The 19589-nt window shown below is 46.5% G+C and overlaps 1 protein-coding gene across 18 annotated transcripts in view; it reads left to right on the forward strand.

The window, feature by feature from the left end:
• The window catches only part of TIAM1 (TIAM Rac1 associated GEF 1), a 528333-nt gene that overhangs the window by 284974 nt on the left and 223770 nt on the right, over positions 1–19589 (forward strand). For all 18 annotated transcript variants that reach the window (XR_012514869.1, XR_012514870.1, XR_012514872.1 and 15 more), the window contains 2 exons: positions 2313–3286; positions 18806–19253. Coding sequence is in view for 9 of the 18 variants with exons in the window: in XM_010338326.3 (XP_010336628.2) it covers positions 2324–3286; positions 18806–19253 (1411 nt within the window). In the remaining 9 variants the exon portion in view is untranslated. The remainder of the gene's footprint in view (positions 1–2312; positions 3287–18805; positions 19254–19589) is intronic.

Here is a 19589-nt window from a genome sequence, read left to right on the forward strand (position 1 = left end):
TCATCGTTCTTTCCTCTTTTAAATTTAAACCTATGTGATCCTTCAAATGGGGCAGTGACTAACATTGGTTCTAAGTCCTTATTTATTGGCAATTCGTATAGTTACATAGGCACATCCAGGTATCTTAATTTATACTTTAAAACAATAAAGAACTCCAAGACATTGGTCAAGTCTTTAGTGCTACCAAAATGCATATTTATTTAATTTACTTTGTAAGAAACGTAGCATGTGCTATTCTTAGGAATCTAGATGATATAAATGGTTGTGCACAGACCGTTGATCTTTTTGTTTTTATATCTTTTTCCTTGCTTCTTAAAGATACCAGAGAAGCGTGAACATATTGCTTTGAAATCTACTTGCTGCTAGGAAAAAAGAGATTGTCTTTCTTGGAAAATTCCCTCTGAGACTCCTCTGATGTGTGACCTGGTGGGGAATATTCCAGCCTGGGAATAGTTTAACATCTGGTGTCTGCATGAGTTACCTCTGAACTCACTGGAACATTAAATGGAGGGTTTCCCTTTGTGTTGCCACCGATTTTATTTCAGTAAAGATGTGCTGGTGAGAGTTTCAGCAGCGTTTTAGCCTGAACAGTGGAATTATGGAGTAAGTCCCAGATCAGTGTGACGGTATATTGTATTCCAGGGTGTTTCGATCTCTTTGCAGTGATCATGGTAATATCATTTCCTGCTTCCTCACGATGCCTTTTACTTTCTTGTCTATTGCATGCCTTCCCTGGCTAGAAATTAGTTTCATGAGAGTAGGGGATGTGTCTCTTTTGTTCACTGCTGTATCTCTGGCTTCTAGAACATGGTAGGTGCTCAGTGTGCATTTTCTGAATGAATGGCTCTATAGGTGGTTAAAAGAACCACCTCAGAGATGTGCACAGTCTCTCTTTTTCTTCTTTCCTTTCCAGCTATTTTCATGCGCGCTATCTTAAGTGCGTGCAATTTGAAGTGTGACAGAGAGACCTCATGGAGCAAGGAGAATAGGCTAAGTAGAGTCATAGTTGTTGAGCTTTAGAGTTTTCTCTTTCCCACTGTGGGTAACAGAATTGTGTCATCGGGTCAGTGAGAGAGACTGTGAAAATATTACGGAGGGACTTGAATTAACCTGGGGGGCCCCGGAAGGCTGAATCAGGCTTAGTGGTTTCATAATATGAATTTCTGTTTGCAGGGCACGCTGTACCAGATTAATGTTCGCAGGTTGGATTTGCTCCCAGAAATAAACCCATTAATCTGCTGCAAAGCAGAAAGAGGAGTTTCTATTTTGTTTTGCCCATCCCCACCACCCCTCCATAGCCCTCCAAAAATGCCCCTAAAATCAAGGTGTTCTCGGAAGGCTATGACATGAAAGGTCAAAGCCCCCCCTCCTTTTTTTTTTGACTTTGATTTACTAGGAAAAGTTGATCAGACTTATACCTTGAAGTTTTCCTTTTTTTTTTTTTTTTTCCCCCTTTGAGATGGAATCTCGCTCCGTCACCAGGCTGGAGTGCAGTGGCACGAACCCAGCTCACTGCAACCTCCGTCTCCCGGGTTTAAGCGATCCCTTTGCCTCAGCCTTCTGATTAGCTGGGACTACAGGTGCCTGCCACCATGCCCGGCTAATTTTTTGTATTTTAGGAAAGATGGGGTTTCACTATGGCCAGGATGGTCTCGATCTTCTGACCTTGTGATCCACCTGCCTCGGCCTCCCAAAGTGCTGGGATTACAGGCATGAGCCACTGTGCCCAGCCAGAGGTTTTCCATTTCTGATTGATTTTGAAGTATCGTTAGAGCTCAAATAGAGCAAAAATCCCAAAAGTACCCATTGGCACAGAGGGAAGGAGATTACCCAACGCACTGCTGAGTTTTGTTTTTTGAAATATGTATATAATTTCAAACAGAAACTACAACTCTGGTGAACACTTTGGTTTGTACTTTCAGAGTTTTCAATTTATGCATAGAGTAGAACTTTAAATGTTTAGTAAGGAAGTCAAGGTCAGCAGTTTCCGGCTGTACAAATGTAGGGCTCTCAGCTATGTCCTGTGGTCATCTTCCCTCTGGGCAGAGACAAGTCTCACTCTCTGATGCTCATGTATATGAGCTCATTTCACATCTCAGGGGGCAGTCTCAGCAGATGATGTTACTGCTCACCTGCACCCAGGTAAGAGTCCAAGAACCTACCAGGTGCATATAGGAAGTTGTGCTGTTACTTGACCACCCCTGTGAGCCAAGGTGTTCCGCCCTCCCTGCCGGCTGAGCTCTTTGTCTAAAATGTCTGTACCTGTGCTAATGGTGACTCAGTTCTCCCTGTTTCCCCCCGCTTTGCTGCAGACCGTAAAACCATGGGAAACGCAGAAAGTCAACATGTAGAGCATGAGTTTTACGGAGAAAAGCATGCCAGCCTGGGGCGCAAGCACACCTCCCGCTCCCTGCGCCTCTCGCACAAGACACGGCGGACCAGGCACGCTTCCTCGGGGAAGGCGATCCACAGGAACTCTGAAGTGAGCACCCGATCCAGCAGCACCCCCAGCATCCCCCAATCCCTGGCTGAAAATGGCTTGGAGCCCTTCTCCCAAGATGGTACCCTAGAGGACTTCGGGAGTCCCATCTGGGTGGACCGAGTAGACATGGGCTTGAGACCTGTGTCTTACACCGACTCTTCTGTCACTCCCAGCGTAGACAGCAGCATCGTCCTCACAGCAGCCTCTGTGCAGAGCATGCCAGACTCTGAGGAGAGCAGGCTTTACGGGGATGACGCTACGTATTTGGCTGAGGGAGGCAGGAGGCAGCATTCCTATACATCGAATGGGCCCACTTTCATGGAGATGGCGAGCTTTAAGAAGAAACGCTCCAAATCTGCAGACATCTGGCGGGAGGACAGCCTGGAATTCTCACTCTCTGATCTGAGCCAAGAACATTTAACAAGCAACGAAGAAATCTTGGGTTCTGCCGAAGAGAAGGACTGCGAGGAGGCTCGGGGGATGGAAACGCGGGCGAGTCCGCGGCAGCTCGGCACCTGTCAGCGAGCCAACTCCTTGGGTGACTTGTATGCTCAGAAAAACTCTGGAGTGACAGCAAACAGGGGGCCGGGGAGCAAATTTGCAGGCTACTGTCGGAATTTGGTGTCTGATATTCCCGATCTTGCAAACCATAAGATGCCACCAGCTGCTGCTGAAGAGACTCCTCCGTACAGTAATTATAACACACTTCCCTGTAGAAAATCTCACTGTCTCTCCGAAGGTGCCACCAACCCACAAATTAGCCATAGCAACAGCATGCAAGGCAGAAGAGCTAAAACAACTCAGGTAAAGTGATTGAAATTTGTTTCAATATTTTGGGACTGGTGCATGACTCTTTAAGTGCATGACTTTGCTCTTAGAAGATTTCCATCTTTTAATCGGGGTTTCTCCTGTTTGCCTATACTTGCTGCAGCTGGTGCTGTTTTGGTAGGATTCCTCTCTCGTGCTTTGCCCCCTCTTACAGTTCTGCGGTTAAGGGGTGGGGATTAGGGAAGTTGGGGGGTAGGGAGTGGCGATGTGATAGGAGTGGGAATAGAACTAAGAAGTTCAGATCAGGAAACTGCTTCTGCATCTTAGTTCCTCAACAGCATCCCACTTATTCAAGCTTCCTTTCTAACTTGGTCCTTGCGTGGAAAAGCAGGCATGGTGGGTTGCAGACTCTTGGAACTTACTTCTTCACTGCAGCAGGTGGGAGGAGGTTAGTCGGCAACTCCTTTGAGAGGAGGTATTTTAAATTCTGGGCGGGTTTGGGTCACTCGTCAGTTTCTCTCAGTGGTTGGCAGGCTTGCTACCTTACCGGGAGCCATTTCAATTTCCTGTTCCTTGCAATGCCGGCCAGCCCTGTCTCTGGAGGGAGGTGTAGCGGAAGGAATAACATGGGTGGCTTCCAGTTCGTATTTTGCAGCCAGCTAGTTGTTTGACCTTGGGCAAACCCTGACTTCGAGTCATTCCTCTGAAAAATGGGGATAAAGATGCTCAACTTGCCTGCTTCGGGGTCTAGTGCATGAAACTGTGGGTGGGAAAACATTGTTAAAAGACTTTGCTCCAGCCTGGGTGACAAAAGCAAGACTCTGTCTCCAAACAAAACAAAACAAAACAAAACAAAAAACTTTGAAAGCGTCTTCCTAGTGAAAGGAGGCACTACCACTTAGTTGGCGATGATAATTAAGATCAAGAATAATAGAATATTGAGTAACTGAGCCGGCTTGGTGGCTGAGGCAGGGGGATCCTTTGAGCCTAGGAGTTTGGGTCCCATCTGGGCAACATAGCAAGACTCTCTGTTAGTGAAAGAAAGAAATGTGGAGTAATCCTGCATGCATTGGGCCTTTTCTGGAACTTCTGTTCTCTGGGGCAGAGTTCAGGGAGTCTTGGCTTTTGCCGAGGATGGGGAGGTGGTTTGTAGATGGTGCTTCAGGCTAAAAATCCAGACTTGTCCATTTGCGTTGAATGGCGGGCAGAGCAGCCTCAGGGGTGACCAGCAAACGCCACTGCAGTCAGCACTCTGGTCTGGCCAGTAGGAGGCGGTGCTGCACCTTCCGGTTTTGCTCCAGCGCAAGTCAAATAGGCATTTCAAGGTGATGTTCTGCTGGAAAGGGGGTCTAAATATAATGGGCACATGATGGAGGACATAGTGGGAGCCAAGAAAAAGAAAGTTGACTTTAGACTGTCTGTGTTCCTGCCTGAGGACAGGTCTTGCTGATGGTGTCCAAGCCAGGTATCTTGGCTCCACCTCTTCTTCCCGGGGTGACTTTGGATAAGTTGTTCACTTTCTTGTAGCCTTAATTTCTTCATCTGTCAAGTGGGGATGATAAGACTCTTTGAGAAAGCGGAATGAAGTAATATGTGAAGCATAGTGCCTGGTCCTCAGGAAGCAGCCAGTAAGGGCAACTCTGCTGGCTTTTGTAATTTCCACCATTGTTAGTGGAGCCATAGGGGTTGAGGACCCGGGGTAGTTGTTTGTATCGGTATCTTGAGTACTTCATAAAGTTGGAAAGAGTAGATACTGGGGACTCCCAAAAGCTGGGAGGGAGGGGAGCAAGAATTGAAAAATGAATTGTTGGGTACTGTGTTCCCTGTTTGGGTGATGGGTTCGATAGAAGTCCAAACCTCAGTTTTACACGATATATCCATGTAACAAACATGCACATGTTCCCTTGACTCTAAAGAAAGAAAAACGCACTCGTGCCCTAGAGACCAAGTTGCTAAAAAGGCTGTATCTGTGGTCTGAGAAGGTAAGCCTGAGGCTTGCCTCTGGATGCACTCCCGGAATTTTAACCCATCTCTTCTGAATTGAGATTATAATGACACAAATGACCTGATAACCCACCTCCAGCCCCTCTGACTACCCTGTGAGGGCTACTTCTGCACTGTCAATTTGACGGATCGTGGAGATAGATGACCTATTAAAGAGTAACCTGAAAGGCATTGAATGTCTGTCTTGGCAGACATCATCAGATTGGCACTGCAGGACTGATTCAAAGAGATGATCTGTGGGGCCTTCAGAGCTTAGAGAAGGATACACGGACATAGATTGTTAAAAACAGAACATCACCTTTGACTTTCACTTTTTCCTGAACAGTGCTAGGTTAGTGCATATGCCGTGTAAGATTTGAGAGGGGTACCCTGCTGTATTTTGGCTCTCTATGGTTCTGACACTAGGGATGTCTAGATCTCTGCTCTCCTCCACACTCAATGGCTGATGGGGATTTGAGCCTTTGAGTTATGGCTACCTCCAGAAAATGGGCAGAGCAAAGGACAGTTCTCCCATCCAGTTCTGGTACCGCTGAAAGCTCTTATCTGTCATTGCTTTATGAAATTTCCATCCTTTGGCTTGTCACCTTCTAAAATTGTTAATAGATGGAAGTGAGATCATCTAAAGGTGGTGTCTCATAAAATCACTGCTTAGGCAGCCTAATGTAATGGGAAGTGCCATGGGCCAGGAATCCTAAGAAGGGCATTTGTATCCTGGCATGTGTGCTTACCCAGTGGTGACCTTGGGCCAGTCACTCCATCTTCTGTGCCCCAGGATCTGTTGCTGTCTAGTCGGAGTGACACCAGCTTCCCACAGGGCTATCAGGAGAACCAAAAGGGATACCGTGCATGGAACCCTCCTGCGGAGCCTAGAAAATGCACAGAAGTATTATTTTTGTATTGACTTTTTATGTTGAGTGAGGATCTTTAATGACTTGAAACAAACCCCAGAATTATGCATAACACTATCCACCCGCCCACATTTCCTTGTCTAAGTTTGATGTGTTCATCCACGCGATTTCTTGGGAGCCCACTATGTTCCAAAGAGTGTATTTTAAGAGGCGGTGGGTGTGGAGGCTTCCTTGAAAAGAATGCTTTAAAAAAATTTTTTTTTTTTTGAAAAAGTTGTTGACCCAGGGAACCTCTCCAGTGAGCTTGAATCATAGATATTAAAGTCTCCTTGGCTGCCCTGGTGATGTAGTTTAATCCGTGATCATCCTGTCAGCAGTTTTACTCCCCAGAAAAGAGCTCCTGGCAGACATTTGACCCAAGAGCATGACCTCTAAGCCTGGAAGAAAACACATTTTATCTGGAATAATGTGAACAACTTCATTTGATTTGAAAATGATCAAAAAGGGTTTTTGGCCATTCTTCCCGTGTTTGCATTTTTTTCAGTAGTTGGATGGATTTTGAAGCATGAAGACGTTGGAGTTCACATTTCGGTCTTCAGCAGTGGCACATAGGGGCTACAGGGTTTGGCTGGCAATTTTTGGTTTAATTCGTGTGTTCTATGAGCATGTTTATGTGCATGCACATGCGTGCTGTGCAAAAAAGGTTGTGTTGGAGTCAGTACGGGTAAAGCCTCGTGCTGTTTGAAGCAGAATTTTTTTCTGTTGGTTTCTGTGAAAGTACTTAATAGATTGCTCCTTGGATTTAATTGACGGCTAGCTTATCTTCTGGGCCTGAACTTTATGAATTTATTTGATTATAGACAGAGGAGGGGGCAGCCTAGTGTCAAAGAAGTTAGCAGCATATCTGAGCTTGTAAGGTTGAGACTGTTGACCTCTTGGTTATTTATTTATTTAGTATATTTTATTATTTATTATTTATTTTACTTTAGGTCTATGTCATTTCTCCCCATGTTATACTATGTCTGTCATTTCTCCTCAGGTTATCCCTCCCAGCCCTCCCAGCCCCTCCCTCCGCTGTCCCCCCAACCCTCCGCCGTCCCCCCCTCCCCCCGCCATCCCCCCGCCCCTCCGCCAACTACCTCCAATGTGTTATGCTCCTCTCCCTGAATCCACGTGTTCTCATGGTTCAACATCCACCTATGAGTGTTTGGCTTTCTGTTCTTGTGTCAGTTTGCTGAGAATGCTGTTTATTTAAATTCCATGGTTCTCAATGTCCCTTAAATGAAGCTGGAGATTCTGCAAGGGAATGAATGGAAAACTCGTGGCACAGTTTTACACATACAAATGCTTAACACATGGGAGTTGTTAGTTGTGATGGTGAAGATTGCCTCATTGTTCTGGGGTTCGGCTCTCCTGTGTCTCTGAGACTTTTAGTAGGTGAGCTGGGAGAGAGAGAACCCTACCATTTGATGGAGTGTTGTTGCCGGGTTCTGTGTTCTGTGGGAAGCTTTGGCGTGGAGCCACTGTGCATGCTTGTGAGGAGAGCTTCATTCATTCACTTGGGAGATGAAGGAACATGGCTAGGTTGTGCTGAGCATGTCTCAGAGAACCTCAGCCTCAGGACAGCAGCAAGGAGCCCTGCTCTCGGAGCACCCCTAGCCAGGTGTGGTGCTGGTGAGTCAGTTTGTGAGTTTCACTGGCCAGTTTCAGACAGCAGCATTTCCAGAAAAGAAAGAGATAAAGAGAGAAGGTGTCACAACTAGATGAGAACCCACATTTTTTATTTTTTATTTTTTGAGTCTGAGTCTCACTCTGTCACCCAGGCTGGAATGCAGTGGCATGATCTTGGCTCACTGCAACCCCTGCCTCCCAGGTTCAAGCACTTACCATGTGAGTAGCTGGAATTACAAGCACGCGTCACTGCGCCTGGCAAATTTTTTGAATTTTTAGTAGAAACGGGTTTCACGAATGTTGGCCTGGCTGGTCTTGAACTCCTGATCTCAGGTGATCCTCCCATTTCTGCCTCCCAAAGTGCTAGTATTATAGGCGTGAGCTACTACGCCCAGCCAAAAACTCAAGTCTTCTGACTTGTTGATCAAGGAGGGCCTTTTCTTCCAAAGCACACACCCACGCTGCACTACTTCCCCCTGCCTGAAAAGGTTTCAGTTCAATATCCTCAGATTTTAAGATCAAAACCCTCAATTCTGGTACAGACACGAAAAAAAAAAAGGACTTGGCTGAAAAGAAAATGGTTACTGCCCACTCTTGTCACCTAAAACAGGGATTATGGAGAGAGATGGCCAGGGTAACTCTGGCGGAGCTGTCCCTCATGGCTGCTTTGTGTAATAAGTAAGTAGTCGTGTCGATTTTATTAATAACAAGGTAAAGAGTGCAGCATTGTCAGAAGAGGAGCTTGAGTTCCTAAAAACAATTGTCTTGATGTTTAAAATTTGGTTTTATTTTGCAACTGAGCTTCAGTGACTCAGAGATAAGTTTGTTTCCTGGGCTGAAAATGCACATCAACAACCATGTGATTCTTGACCTTTGGTCACAGAGTCTTTTGAGAATCAGATGAAAAATGTGGACCTCTGCCTTAGATAAAGACAGGGACCACCCTTCTGCATGTCATTTCAAGGGGTCCATAAATCCCTTAAAGTCCATCTAGAGGCTTCCTTCTGGTGAAGAACCTCAGGTTTTCATAAAACAAATATTTTCATGTAAAATCAATTTTTAAAACCTCCCTGTCTTTTTCTTTCCTTTTCCTCTGTCTTCTGTCTGATGCTTTTTTTTTTTCTTTTCTCTTTCTCGGTTCTTTGTCTGGCATGTCAGTTAAGCAATGAGGTATTTATTTTGAAAATGAACCCGTCCATTTTCAATAAGAAAATTTATCTTCTTCGCCAAGATCTCTTTTTGGGAAGTGGAAAGGTGGGTAGGTAGTTGAGAGAAAGCTTATGTCAGCAGTTCTTAGACCTTTTTTTACTCTTAAAAACTAATTCAGGAGGCCAAGGCAGGGCGATCATTTGAGGTCAAGAGTTCAAGGCCAGCATGGCCTACATGATGAAAACCCGTCTCTACTAAAAATACAAAAATTAGCTGGGCGTGGTGGTGGGTGCCTGTAATTCCAGCTACTTGGGAGGCTGAGGCATGAGAATCACTTGAACCCGGGAGGCTGAGGTTGCAGTGAACCAAGATTGCGCCACTGCACTCCAGTCTGGGTGGTAGAGTGAGACTCAGTCTCAAAAAAAAAAAAGGAATTCAGACTCCAAGGGACTTCTGTTTATGTGGATTCTATCTGTAAATATTGATCACATTAGAAATTGAAACAGAAATATAAAAAATAACTATTAATTCATTTTAAAATGACAGTATACCCATGACATGTTCACATAAATAACTTTATTTAAAATGTTTTGACCCACCAGTCATGGTGGCTCATGCCTATAATCCCAGTGCTTTGGGAGGCCGAGGCGGCTGGATCACGAGGTCAGGAGATTGAGACCATTCTGGCTAACATGGTAAAACGCCAACTCTACTAGAAATAACAAAAATTTAGCTGGGTGTGGTGGCACGTTCCTGTAGTCCCAGCTACTCAGGAGACTGAGGCAGGAGAATTGCTTGAACCTGCAAGGTGGAGGTTGCAGTGAACTGAGATCATACCACCACACTCCAGCCTGAGTGACAGAGTGAGGCTGTCTCACCAAAAAAAAAAAAAAAAAAAAAAAAGGTTTTGAGGGGGAAAAAGTTTGGGAAACATAGTAAGAGGTTGCCTCTAAAAAAAAAGAAACGAAATGGAAAACTTAGCTGGGCATGGTGAGTACCTGTTGTCCCAGCTACTTGCAAGGCTGAGGTGGGAAGATGGCTTGAACCCAGGAACTGGAGGCTTTCATGAGCTGGATCACACCGCTGCACTCCAGCCTGCGTGACAGAATGAGACCCCTGTCTCTAAAAGAATACAGTGGTTTATGCTCTAAAATAAAAGATGTGAGGCAGAGGCAGTGTTTTCCATTTTGCAGATCTCTGGGACTTCTAACTTAACATGTTAGCGTCTCAGACCTACTTTTGCATTCACTCTCTTGCAACCTGCTGTTTGACTGGACCCTAGGAGCAAACCCTGGCCTTGCACAGGTAGCTGGAAAAGGAAGAGGCTGAGGGACCCCCGTAAGTATTTTAGGGACCCCCTAGTCCACACGTTGATAGCTGATCATTTATGCTAATACAGGTTGGGAGCATTCAGGGATTTTTTTTTTTTTTTTTTTTTTTTTTTTTTTAAGAGACAGGTCTCGCTGTGTTTCCCAAGCTGGAGTACAGTGGCCATTTACAGGTGTGTTATAGTGCATTGCAGCCTTGAACTCCTGGGCTCAAGTGATCCTCCTGCCTCAGCCTCTTAGGTAGCTAGGACCACAGGCATGTACCACTGTGCCCACCAGTTCAGCTTTTGAGGATCACATTCTTAGGGGCAGTGGCTCATGCCTATAATCCTAGCATTTGGGGAAGCCAAGGTGGGAGGATCGCTTGGGCTCAGGAGTTCAAGACCAGCCTGGGCAATATAGTGAGACCTTGTTTCTACCAAATTTCAAAATAATTAGCCAGGTGTGATGATGTGTGCCTGTAGTTTCAGCTACTTAGGGGGCTGAGGTGAGAGGATTGCTTGAGCCTGGGAGGTTGAGGCTGCAGCAAGCTATGATCATGTCACTATACCTACCAGCCTGCACAACAGAACGAGACCCTGTCTCAAAAAAAAAAAAAAAAAAAAAAAAAAAGCTAGGCGAGGTGGCTAACACCTGTAATCCCAGCACTTTGGGAGGCCAAGGCAGGCGAGTCACAAGGTCAAGAGATCGAGACCATCCTGGCCAACATGGTAAAACCCAGTCTCTACTAAAAAAAACACAAAAAATTAGCCAGGTGTGGTGGTGTGTGCCTGTAGTCCCAGCTACTTGGGAGGCTGAGGCAGGAGAATTGCTTGAACTGGAGAAGCAGAGGTTGCAGTGAACCAAGATTGCACCACTGCACTCTAGCCTGGGTGACAGAGCAAGACTCCACCTCAAAAAAAAAAGAAAAAAACAGATCATATTCATAGTATAAGAACAGAGGAAAGTCTTGCCCCTTGACTCAACTTGTGTGATAACAATGTGTGATCATTGGTGTTTTACAGCATAACTGTAAATGTGTGACTGTTGGATGTGGCTGTGAAGCCAGCTTCCCCTGAAGACCTGACAGGGTCTCCACGGGTCCTTATGGAGAACTTAGGAAACACCTGACTAGCCTTTCACTTTGTCATTTGAACCCAGTTGACATTGGACCACCAGTTGACTGAGTATCTAGCTTGGGGCATAAGATAGCCCAATATATCTTAATCTTACTTCTCTACTTTTTTTTTTTTCTTTTTGAGACAGTTTCACTCTGTTGCCCAGGCTGGAATGCAGTGGCGCGATCTCAACTCACTGTAACCTCTGCCTCCCGGGTTCAAGTGATCCTCCTGCCTCAGCCCCCTGAGTAGCTGGGATTACAGACACCTGCCACCATGCCTGGCTAATTTTTGTATTTTTAGTAGAGACGGAGTTTCACCGTCATGGACAGGCTAGTCTTGAACTCCTGACCTCTTGATACACCTGCCTCGGCCTCCCAAAGTGCTGGGATTATAGGCATGAGCCACTGCGCCTGACCTACTTTCTCTATTTTTAAAAAAAGTTTAGGAACAAAAATTTAAGTGCACTCCAATTGCTTCCATACAAGACATAATCCAACGGGACTGCTTGAAGGCTGCAAATGTAAGCTTTATAGCTAGGACTAATTTGTCACCTCAACCTTAGTTGAGCATGAGCTGAGCTTAGAAATGACAAAGCCTTGAAATCCAACTGCAGTGTATTCCATGAGAAAGCGTTTTCCTTGTTCTAAGATTGTGGTGGAAAATGAGCAGCAGTGAGTTCATTCAGCAATTATTTTTGAAGTGCTTTCTCCATGCCAGGCTCTATTCTTGGTACTTGGGACGCGTCAACCAGGAAAGATCCACGAGCTCGGCGGGGTGAAGTGGGTGTGTGTAGCAGAAAACAGTTAGCATAATAAGTAAGCGATACACTGTGGAAGAAAGAGCATGTTGAGAAAGATGAGGTGTGGGGCATGGGTGGGGGGCGATTTCTGACAGGGTAGTTGGGGGTGCTCTTGAGAGGGCAGACTTGGGTAGGGACTGAAGGAGAGGAGGGAGGAGGGAGCTGGCTCCTGAGTTGTTAGATGGGAGGGCACACAGCACATTCGAGCAGGGACGAGGAACCCAGTATGGCTGGAGTGGGGGCGGGGAGAGGAGATGCTGTAGAGAAGTTGGCTTGGCAGTTGGAGGAGGCACAGATAAGGCTTCTGGTTGTAGTAGAAGCAGGGATGTGAGCTGGGCGCAGTGGCTCACGCCTGTAATCCCAGAACTCTGGAAGGCCAAGGCGGGCGGATCACCTGAGGTCAGGAGTTTGAGACCAGCTTGACCAACATGGTGAAACCCTGTCTCTACTAAAGAAATACAAAAAGTAGCCAGGCGCGGTGGCAGACGCCTGTAATTTCAGCTACTCAGGAGGCTGAGGCGGGAGAATTGCTTGAACCTGGGAGGCAGAGGTTGCAGTGAGCCGAGATCGTACCCCTGCCCTCCAACCTGCACAACAGAGTGAGACTCCATCCCCCGCCAAAAAAGGTGGGGGTGTGAGTATTCTTGGGAGTGAGAATGGTTGGGAGTATGACCTGGAATGAGTTCTTCAATTTCACCGGTGGGTGGGTACATCTGAAGCTCAAGTGGGAACACCGGACATTGGGAGAGGGCCTTGAACAGCAGCCTGAGGAGTCCTCCATGTTGCTTCTGGAAGATTGGCCTGGCAATGGTGTGCTGGATGGATTGATGGAAGGAAGATGACTAGGAGAGAGCTTATTGCTCAACCAGTGGTGTGGCATTCGGAGGGGAAGGGAGAACACTTGAGTCTCTGAGATGTTACGGAATAGTGAGGAGGGAGAGGAAGGATGGCTGTAAGGCAGAAGCACGTGTACAGAAGAGCAGATGAAAGGAGAGTCATGATTCATTTAACCTAGACACAAAATCTCCAATCAGGAGTTACCTGAAGGAACATTTAAGCTTTTGTCAACTTTGGATCCCTTTTTAGTAACAGTAAGAATTTTGGTTCCAGTGCTTGTAACTGAAGTTGTGAGTCACTCCCACTGGAAAGCATTAGAAGAAAAGGCATGGGTGTTGGAAACATAAAAAGAAAGGCATGGAGATTTTGCCCTAAGAAAGGAAGAGGAGAGAAAATAGAGCTGATTTCCTATTCTAGCAAATCGGGGGTAGCACTTATTAGTAATTCGTAATTGTGACCAATAGTTACTAATTTACAATGAAGAGAACGTCACCATTTTCCTAGCTTCGTGCTGCTTTGTAAATGTGAAAACAATGAACAAGCCTAATTAGCGTTAGGCTGGCCCCAGCCTTGGTATGCCTATGTTTTTCCCAGGTTTCTCAGGGACGTTTCTTCCATGTTGGTGCAGGAAGTTAGCAGCTGAGTTCGGGCAATGCCTTCCGTCTCTGAAAGTGGAGATGACCGTCATTATAGTTAACATTTTTGAGCAGGTACTATGTGCTGGGTTCAGTTCAAGACACTTTTCCTGTGTTAACTCAGTCTCACAGCATCTTATAAGGTGTCTTACAAAGTAGATGTGTTATTCTCCCCGTTATACAGATGAAGAAATTGAGCAGATTGGTTCAGAGTCTCTTACCTAGAACTGTTACTTGTTGTATTGAGATTATCAAAGGTGAGTGTACTGAGAATACTGAGAACCAAAGATAATACTGGGGTGTGTGTGTGTGTGGTGAGGCGTACTTAACATTTTGGGGTTAGGAAGAAGATGATAAATCAGAGAAAGGACATGTTAAATCTAACAAGCCAGAAACTTGTAATTCAGGGTTTCTGCAGGTCCACATTTCTTTACCTTCTGGAATTCAGTGAATTCTGCATTCTATTAGCATGTTAACACAGGTATAGTCAAGCTAAGCTGGATCTATCAGGGAAAAAGTGACAAAGGAAACAGTATCTAATTGCATTCAACTTACAACTTAACTACAAGTGGCCAGTTGATTCTCTCCTGGTCCTGAAATTGTCCCAGAGATCTTGTACTTTCTGACTAACTGCATTTTCAAAATTGTGTTCGCACATCATTAGCACAGAAAACCTCTCCTTTTGGTAGTATTTGAAGTCTCCTGTCAAAACAACTGGAGCCTTAGCACAATGTGTCATTAGTCCACATTCATGCTGCGTGACCCTCCCGTCTTCAAGGCGGCGAAAACAGGCTTTGAATTGGCCTCTTGCCTCCCTCATTTTAGTGTGGGAGCTCATTTAAGCATTTGTTGCCCAGCTCAAATGCTAAGAAAACTCTTGCCCACAGCTGTTGCACGCTTTAGGCTACAGCTGGCCACTTGCACATACATTCATTTCTGGGAATCTGCCAGTGGGATGGAGGCTGGTGAGTGCCCTGAAAATCTGGCTTCAGAGAATTTGTCCTGGGAGAACAGAACTGAAGAGCCTCTCTACTCTGTGAATGTTGGTTCATGATCGGAAGTCTCTTCAATGGAGTGGTTCTAACATGGAGAGTTTATTTCGAGCTGTTTTCTGGAAATCTCTGCTAGATCATGAACCATGTTTAGAATTATTTCTCTGTCTAGCCAGGATCTTAACCATAGCATTTGACTCTAAGAGGGAAGATACCTTGACGTTGCTACAGACACTGCTGAGCCTCCCTTGGGACCATTCGTGGTGTCAGTCTTCGGTATTCCTCGCTGCTGGGAAGACTGAGGAGGTTTATAGGTGCCTCTGGGTCGAAGGCACCTTGCCGGAGAATGGACTTCTGGGAATTTGGGACATCCCAAGCTTCATGACTTAATAGGGGCTGGGGCTGGGCAACCCGCATCTGTTTCCCAGTGGGCTGGGTCACATATCAGTGGGGCCATGTGTACCACTGAGCCTGAATAACCACGTAGGAGACAAGGTGGAGTTGTCTTGGATCACAGATGACAAGAGCATTCCCCAGTGATGACACGGAGCTGTGTCCTTCCAAAGTATGCACGTTTAGCTGGGGCCCGCAGGTCTTTTCCCTGGAGTAATCACTTCCTTGCTTGGTTTAGTGGCTGTCCCAGAGTTGAACACACATAGTCTGGGCCATGGCCAGGCTGCGGTTGACATGAGCAGATGTTCAGGTCCCATACAGAGGTGAGTGTCCATTGAGGCCTTAGCTCTTAGAGACAGATGTGAGGGCGTTCTGTAAAGGGATGGATGGTTGCGGGAATGCAGTGAACTCTTAGGACACGTGCTCTTGAGAGTTGGTCTGTCGGGTCTCTGCCTTTCTTTTCATTATCCCCTTTTCATTTCCTTCTTCCCCTTTCTTCCACTTTCAGGTTTTAGCTTTTTGCCAGGCAGGTCAAGGCAACTGGATAAACAGTTACTGAGCTTTTTCTGAAAGAAGGTAGAAGAGCCATTGTTGGTAAGAAAAGCAGGGAGGCATGGGATTGATTGATTGATTGATTGATTGATTTTTTTTTTTTTTTTCCCGGAGACAGGGTCTTGCTTTGTTGCCCAGGCTGGAGTGCAGTGGTGCAATCCTGGCTCACTGCAACCTTTGACTCCTGGACTCAAGTGATCCTCCGTCTGCCTCAGCCTCCCGAATAGCTGGGACTGCAGCTGCACGCCACCATGCCTGGCTGATTTTTTTGTATTTTAAGTAGAGACGGGGTTTCACCTTGTTGCCCAGGCTGGTCTCAAACTCCTGATCTCAGGTGATCCACTCGCTTCAGCCTCCCAAAGTGCTGGGATTATAGGCATAAGCTACCATGCCCTGCTGGGATTGAATATATAGACAGAATCTGATCGGGTTGCTACCTGCAGCTGAGCCATGAGGTCGCTATACAGTAATGGAAAGCATACTTGGAAGGATAGGTTTCAACCTCCCATCTGCCACCAACCAGACTTGTGATTTTCTGAGCTGCAGGCTTTTAATCAATGAGATGTCTTTGTCAAGTCCCTTCCTCTTCTGGAGCTCTGGGAATTACAAGATGCCTGGGATCATTTCTCTTCTTTTACTGAAGTCTCTCTTATGGAATAGGGATGTTACCTGTGTAGCTACATTTCCTTGTCTTGTAGAGAAGCATTTCACCTCTTTGCATTTTAGAGAAGAATACTAAGTAGCTGATTTTTTTCACGCATACCAAACCTTTTGCCGAGAAAGACTGAGACATGAAAATAAATCCAAAAGTCTGGAAAATTCACAGTCTCATCGTGTGTAACTCAGTAGTAATCCTAAATAATCAACAATAGTCAGATTTTCTTTTTGTCTTTTATCAAGAGAGAAGCATATGGTCAGTGTCTCTGCCTGGGAGAAATGTGAGTTGGTAACAGCGTTTTCCTGATTGTGGAGAGGATTTTTACCAATCAGCTCTAGGTCTTTCATGACCACCCATGAATGTTAATAAGCTAGAGGGCAGATAGCAAAGCTGTGGAACCAGCAGTTACAGGGGTCTGCATCTGAGCTGCATTTGTGGTTTTTTTCCTTTCCCCTAAGTGCCTCTAACTCCCAGGGGTCTAGACTCCGTTTGTCAAGAAGTCGATCCCCAGAAGCTCACTCAGCTATTTCCTGCTGCCTTTCTACTGCCACCACCCCTTTATTCCCCATGTCTTGCTATACACCTCTTTTAGCTGCTCACTTAGCATTTCTTCATGATAAAGGTAAACTTTGACCAATTCTTAGAACTGGGCTGGGTGTGGTGGCTCAAGCCTGTAATCCCAGCACTTTGGGAGGCTGAGACAGGCAGATCACAAGGTCAGGAGATCAAGACCAGCCTGGCCAACATGGTGAAACTCCATCTCTACTAAAAATGTAGAAATTAGCTGGGTGTGGTGGCTCCATGTGGCTCCCAGCTACTCGGGAGACTGAGGCAGGAGAATCACTTGAAACTGGAACTTGGAGGTTACAGTGAGCCGGGATCGTGCCACTGCACTCCAGCCTGGCGACAGAGTGAGGCTCCATCACACACACACACACACAAAAAAAAAAAAAAAAAAAAAAGAATTAAGTGAGGATCGTGGAGCTCCGGGCACAGTGCCTGTCTGGAGCCTTGTGTAGGACAGTATTCGTTTGTGACATGACTCATACTGTTCCCATTTCCTCTCAGCAAAGATAGGAGCCCAGAGCATTCATTTGTATGGTAATTCAGACTATCTGGTTCCTTTCTTTTTTTTTTTTTTTTTGAGATGGAGTTTTGCTCTTGTTACCCAGGCTGGAGTGCAATGGCGCGATCTCGGCTCACCGCAACCTCCGCCTCCTGGGCTCAGGCAATTCTCCTGCCTCAGCCTCCTGAGTAGCTGGGATTACAGGCACGTGCCACCATGCCCAGCTAATTTTTTGTATCTTTAGTAGAGACGGGGTTTCACCATGTTGACCAGGATGGTCTCGATCTCTCGACCTCGTGATCCACCCGCCTCAGCCTCCCAAAGTGCTGGGATTACAGGCTTGAGCCACCGCGCCCGGCTATCTGGTTCCTTTCTACATGTTTGAACCAGAATTAGCCATTTGTGAGCCTAAAGGCACCCACATTGGTGAAACCTCCGAACTGCTTGTTACTTTGGCATCTTCTATATTAGATTCAGGTTGCCTTCTCTTGCTTGGAGAACAATCAGGCTCCTTCTTAGGCACAAGATTGTTGAGCTGCCCTATCCAGTACTGCAGTCAGGATCCTTCCTTGATTACTACCATTATTTAATTATTGTTTATGGAAATGCCCGTAGCGCTTTAGAGCCCATAAGATACTGATTTAAGAACAGACCTGTCTGTCTCGGAAATGTTCAACTTAGAGCAGAAGCAGTTTTGGAAGTTCCCAGTGTTTTTAAACTGGGAATTGATACCCCCAGTATCTTGGCAGTTGCCCCTAGCTATCACTTGGCCCAGGGGCAGCAAGTAGCCTGCCCAGGGCTCCTAGCATCCCGGCTTTGAAAGGGCAAGGTAATTGGAGAGCTCGATGGAGCTGTGGGCCCCACAGGCTTACTTAGCACAATGCAGAGAGTGAGAGGCTGCTCGTTTTCAAGAAGCGAAGCTGATTAGAGGATGAGGATTCTTGCCTGCTCCTGGAACGAGGAGCCTTGCTGGGTGAGTGGGTGAGGCAGTGCCCTACCTATCTTTTCCGTCACTCCATTGTAAAAGAGACTTCTAAGCAGGCCTTTTATTTATTGATTTTTAAAAGTATCAGTTGTAAAGACCTGGTTATTCACTGTCACCCCCTACGTGTAGAACAGTTAACTCATCTGTCTGCAGAATTTCCTGGAGTTCAGGGCAGGCTGATGAGGCTGAGGGTGCTGGGCTCCCAGCATGGCAGCGGAAGAATCTCAGTCACTGATTTGCCAGTTCGTTAATTATCTCAGAAAAATGATGAGCTCTTTGAAGTATTCCTTATTTCTTTTATATTTCTTGAATATTCCAAATCATTTGCTCTCACGAAGGGCGGCTAAAGGTTTTCTGAGCAGCTCTGCTGGGTCTGTGTGGGTCCAGAGTTGGGCAGGACCAGGTCCAGGAGCCATGGGGAGTGGCTTTGCCCTGTGAGTCTCCTGGGGCTACAGAGCCCTGGCTGGACTCACAGGAGCTCCTGGGTTCCTTCTCCACGTGACGCTTGTCTTCTTTGCTCTCTCCTTCTGCTCCCAAGGATGTTAATGCAGGCGAGGGCAGTGAATTTGCAGACAGTGGGATTGAAGGGGCCACCACCGACACGGACCTCCTGTCCCGGCGATCCAATGCCACCAACTCCAGCTACTCACCCACTACTGGCCGGGCCTTTGTGGGCAGCGACAGTGGCAGCAGCTCCACCGGGGATGCGGCTCGCCAGGGGGTATATGAGAACTTTCGGCGGGAGCTGGAGATGAGCACCACCAACAGTGAGAGCCTGGAGGAGGCCGGCTCAGCGCACAGTGACGAGCAGAGCAGCGGCACCCTGAGCTCCCCGGGCCAGTCGGACATCCTGCTAACCGCCGCGCAGGGCACAGTGCGCAAGGCAGGTGCCCTGGCCGTCAAGAACTTCCTGGTGCACAAGAAGAACAAGAAGGTGGAGTCAGCCACCCGGAGGAAGTGGAAGCACTACTGGGTGTCCCTGAAAGGTGAGGCTGGGAGGGCCCTGGCTGTGTGCTAAATGCACCGCAGACGTGCTCCGTCGTGAACGTACTCATGGGGCGAGTGGGTTTTTTGTGGTTGTTGTTATTATATAGAATTTGAAATTCATTCTAATTTTGAAGTTTTATTTTATCATGGTAAGAGCACTTCACATGAAATCTACCCTCTTCACACTTTTTAAAATGTGCAATACAGTATTCTAGACCACAAGTGCCATGTTGCAAGACAGATTTCTAGAACCTAGTTGGGCTGGGCATAGTGGCTCATTCCTGTAATCCCAGCACGTAGAGAGGCTGAGGCGGAAGGTCCGCTTGAGCCTAGGA

This window comes from Saimiri boliviensis, chromosome 18 (assembly GCF_048565385.1).
Source record: "Saimiri boliviensis isolate mSaiBol1 chromosome 18, mSaiBol1.pri, whole genome shotgun sequence".
NCBI classification, from domain to species: Eukaryota; Metazoa; Chordata; class Mammalia; order Primates; family Cebidae; genus Saimiri; species Saimiri boliviensis.